The sequence below is a fragment of the Merops nubicus genome, unplaced genomic scaffold, assembly GCF_000691845.1.
Source record: "Merops nubicus isolate BGI_N331 unplaced genomic scaffold, ASM69184v1 scaffold4860, whole genome shotgun sequence".
Classification (NCBI taxonomy): Eukaryota; Metazoa; Chordata; class Aves; order Coraciiformes; family Meropidae; genus Merops; species Merops nubicus.
This window is the reverse complement of record NW_008580725.1, coordinates 1-4,548: the sequence shown is the minus strand read 5'-3', so window position 1 is coordinate 4,548 and position 4,548 is coordinate 1. Positions and strand designations below refer to the sequence as shown.

Genomic DNA, 4,548 nt, shown 5'->3' with positions numbered 1-4,548 from the left:
TAGGAAAAGATAGTATCAAATATTGAAGCAACATTAAACAAAGTCCATTTAAGTAAAGTGCATAAACATCCACAATTAATAATTAAGTCATTATCAAGATATAATGAAGTGTCCACAAGACTTAGGAGACTCCATGAGCTTCAATTCTCTGCAGAACAAGGACGGATGCAATCACCTCTTGAAACACTTTCCGATTTGATGGCAGGCAAGACATACAAGAGAAAACAAGTACATGTGTGGGTGGTTTTTATTTTGTTTTGTTTTTTTAACATTCTTACATTCTGAGCCATATTTTTCAGCAGATTCCACTGACAGGAAGGAGCTACACTGTGCTAAGACATCTGCCAGGGCAGTGAAGCTGTGTGCTTCTCAGAAAGCATTACATAAAGCCTGAGACACAACGCCACTGCATTTGCTGCTTTGTCCCGTAAACAATACTTACCTTATTCCAAGGCACATTTATGTTAAAACCTTTTCCTTTTCCCTGACCCACAGCATCATAATCAGATTCTCTGAGTGATGGCCAGAATTCCTGATGTTCATAGCGATGCCAGGAAAAATACAAAACACTGAAAGATACAAAAAACAAATCCAACCTGATAGAAAGGTTCCAGATCGAACTTTATATCATGAACCTGGTGACTGTATTGACTGAGAGCAAGAAAACAGAATTGTCCTTTCTCCTTAGCTTTCTTAATGAACTTGGACTGTGGAACTTGGTATGCTAGGTCTGATGCCAAAATGAACCTAAAAATTAACCTGCTAAATATTTCTTGTAGCTATGCCATTCAGATGAAAGACAGGGCATTTTCAGAGGAGCAAACCTGTTTCTAGGATCTACTTCTGTGGCTTATCCGAAAACTAATATAAAGCTCGTGTATTTCATTCAACTACTACTTGAGTACTTTAACTGAGATTTAAGAATACAGAGAACAGGCCTATTACCTGAATACTGGCACAAAGAGATCTTGCTACTGGCACACCAAAATATGCATATTGCTCATTTTGTGTTTGTTATTCTTTAAAGTAGAACAGATTTACTTATTTCTTTACTTGTTATAAAATAGAGGGAAAAATCTAACAAAAAAAGCCCACAACAGACAGACTAAAAGAGCAAGAATGCTTTGTAAGGTTCTAATTTTAGAAATTTTAGAAACCTTCTCTATAGAGAAAAGCAATCACTAGCTAACATTAAAAAAAAAAGAAAATTTCTTCAAACCTTGGGTCCTCTTCAAATGTGTACTGAATTCCTTGCCCATGGTGCACATCCCAGTCAACTATTAGGATTCTGCATAAATCAGTAAAAGAAAACATTCAGTGGAAGGACTACAGCTTCTGGATCTAATGGAGATACAGATGAACAATGTTTTTCTGACCCATAAGGTACATGACACCCAGAAACCTCTAGACTTTCACCTAAACCAGCAGAATGTCAAACTGTTCTCTAAGGGCCATATGTGAGTAGGAAAAGCTTCTCTAGAGCCCAGCATGCACTCACCTCTGCAGACCATATTTCAGTTTTGCATATTCTGCAGCAATAGCAACGTTGTTGAACAAACAGAACCCATTAGCTGCATTTCTCTGGCTGTGGTGGCCTGGAGGTCTGAACAAAGTTTTATACAGTTACTTACAACAAGATATTTTGGTAAGAAGCAAAAAACTTTCTCAGACGTTTTCTTACCTTACTAAAGCCATTCCATTGCACACCTTCCCTGAGATGACAGCGTCCACCAGCTGCAAAGCTGCTCCCACGGCGAGTCTGGCACAGCGGTACGTGCTCTGAGAAAGAGAAGCGCAGGAGCTGCCACCAGCCGCTCAGCAGATTGCTTTGGACTGACCAGACACCACGTGCCTTTGCACCCCAACAGCAAACTGCCTTGACATGGTGCTACCTCACTGGGGTTATATGCAGGTTGTTGAAAGCGACACAGATGCCAAAGTGCCTTCTAGTAGGTTCCCCTGAGATCATCGTGTCCTTTGTAACGGTGTTCTCTCTGGAGCAGCTGAGAAACACGAGCTGGACGCACTGAACTGACTAGTGGAATATCATGGCAGCTTTGAAAATAAGGAATGAAACCTTACAGAAACAAGATAAAGACTTCACCTCCATTACCTGGCACAACACTTAAGAGCAACTACCAAAATGTGATTTGCAGGTCCCTAAAGGTCTACAGGGACACTAAGTGACAAAAATGGAGCTAAATTTGACAAGTGGGCTATACTTGCCTGACACAATTACAGAACAGATGACAGGACACTGAACCAGTTTAAATTACAGCATTATACTAAACCTGGAACAGATCACAATAATATCATAAATAAATGCAAGTCTACTTAAATAGCAAAAATCTATGGCAAACTTTCCCCTACTTAGAAAGTGCCACTCAGAGGCAGTAACACAAGTCTCTCCCAACAGAGGAAGCAGTTTAACTTACACACCGGGTGAAAGAAAAAAGCATCATAATTTGCAGAGACTCTTTTCAGTTCCTCTTCATTCATTGTCTGTGTGCTTTTTGCCACTTCCAAGTGTTCTGAACTGCAGAGGAGAGAGGTTAAGATAACACTTAACTAAGCAACTACATAAGGTGGGTTTTTTAAAATGCAAAGTGTAACGAAAAGTAATAGAATAAGTAGTAGAAAAAGGGGCTTTCTTGAGACAACACAAGTCCAATAGGTACTCTGGCATGCTAGTTGCAGGATATAATGAAAAAAATCAGAAGCATTATGAATGCAAGGGTTCTTGGATGTCTTAAGAATATGACATCCTTCTCACTTTGCCAGTGGAAGGAGCCTGCTTTCAAAAAAAGACACTCTTTGTTCAACGTACAGCAATATATTTTGTAATCCATGCTAGATACAGATATCATCCCAACAAGAACTGAACTAGGATTGTGAGAGCCATCTGAGTGTGAATTGTGACTCTGAGAATGTGCATCTACCCCCCCCTTGTTCTACAGGAAACAAGTATTTGAATGAATCCCTTACCAGGTGTGTACTAACTCTCCCTTTCCCCTAGTTCAAGAGTGTAGTAAATACTAAGGCATCAGTGTTCCCCCAGTTCTCTGTCACTGCTCTCCTGCCCTTGCTGTAGTGAGATGGAAGTAAGAGGCTGATGGCACCCACTCTCCCCTAATCCAGGATACAATGACCATGCATGTGTTCCTCTAGGTGGACAATGCCAAAGAGAATTTCACAACAAAATGAGACACACTGGTGCAGCCCAATGGAAACAAAGCTAAACAGTGACCTCAAAATGAAGGCTTTAACAGGAATAAAGCCACATGAACCTGAATTACTGTATCATTACTAGTTTAACTTCAGCAGCCTTGAAACTAACTGTGAATACAAAACATTTTTGTGAGAGTTGTAAATGGGTTTCAACCTAGAAGTGTTTTAGAAAGGAAAGAGCTCTGTTATGTCCAGCTTAGCTATGGAAACCGAGACCAGATTTAGTGATTTGTCCCCAGTAATCTAGCAGGAGCAACTCCACTGGAGATAGTGATCAAGCCTCTCCCACAATCAATCAGCAATGCTTTTAGTATCAAAATAAATTATACTGGTACAAAGCACTAACTGCATTCTAACAAACAAGCATGTTCTTAGGAAAAAAACTCTTCTGGAATCTGAAAATTTAAGCATGACTTAAGATCAAGCTATGGTTCTCTCCAGAGTGTCAGGACCCTGGGTGCATCCCTTCCCTCCTGGGGTTTGGCTGCTGGGTTCAGAACCAGCAGAGGTAGCACAGCTGGTCAGCTGGAAGCGACAGCCAAAAGGAGCCTCAGCAGAGGTTCCCTCCAAACAAACAGCTCTGCTAAGAAGTCTCAACAGGCATTCTCCCTCCTGACCTTGGCACTTGCCACCATCAGGCTTTCACTCTTGGCTACATCACAGCTGTGTTGTACAGCCACGGCTCTGTTGGGCCAACAGCCCTGCTCATCTGGACCTGGACCCAGACCTGTGGACTGACCCTCCAGCTTGACCTCAGACCTACTGTATCACTGTGGCTTTGCTGGGCAATCTAATCTCATGGTTGAACGTGGTCACCATCACTGAACCAGTGCCACTCCCCTCACTTGGCTACTGTGGGATTGTGCCCTTCCAGAGTCACTGTCTCTGCTGCTCTGTCCTCACACTCTGCTCCTGACTCCCCTCACCCTTCTGAGCTGCTGCCCTTGACACTCCCAGACACGGGAAGTGAGTGCAACAAGCAACATGCAGAATCATCTGCAGCCATTGCAGAATCATCACACTGAGGTGACAAATGCCAGAGCAGACTTCATTCCTATGACTTCAGAACAGGCAGCTTGCTGTTCCTTTTAACTCCCCTTCAGCCCCAGATTTAGCTGCAAAGTTTTACTGGTTTGTTCACTCCATCTCAAAGATGCTTGAGAGAAATGGGAGATTACTATCTTGCTAAAGAAACACACAATTTTCCACACTTCTTAAAGTCGTTCCAATTTTATCAGCATTTTACTCTTAATCCTATGTATAAAGCAGCATTCATTGCTTCAAAGACTGCTTCAAAGGCTGGAGGGGTGGGCACAAGCC

At 42.0% G+C, this 4,548-nt stretch overlaps 1 protein-coding gene across 1 annotated transcript in view; it reads right to left on the bottom strand.

The window, feature by feature from the left end:
- Positions 1-2,568, bottom strand: part of HDAC10 (histone deacetylase 10) — a gene marked incomplete at its 5' end in the record, with an annotated part of 13,325 nt that extends 10,757 nt beyond the window's left edge. The window contains 5 exons of the mRNA XM_008936269.1: positions 443-569; positions 1,220-1,288; positions 1,499-1,603; positions 1,682-1,779; positions 2,440-2,568. Coding sequence (XP_008934517.1) covers positions 443-569; positions 1,220-1,288; positions 1,499-1,603; positions 1,682-1,779; positions 2,440-2,568 — 528 coding nt within the window. The remainder of the gene's footprint in view (positions 1-442; positions 570-1,219; positions 1,289-1,498; positions 1,604-1,681; positions 1,780-2,439) is intronic.
- Positions 2,569-4,548: the final 1,980 nt, after the last annotated feature.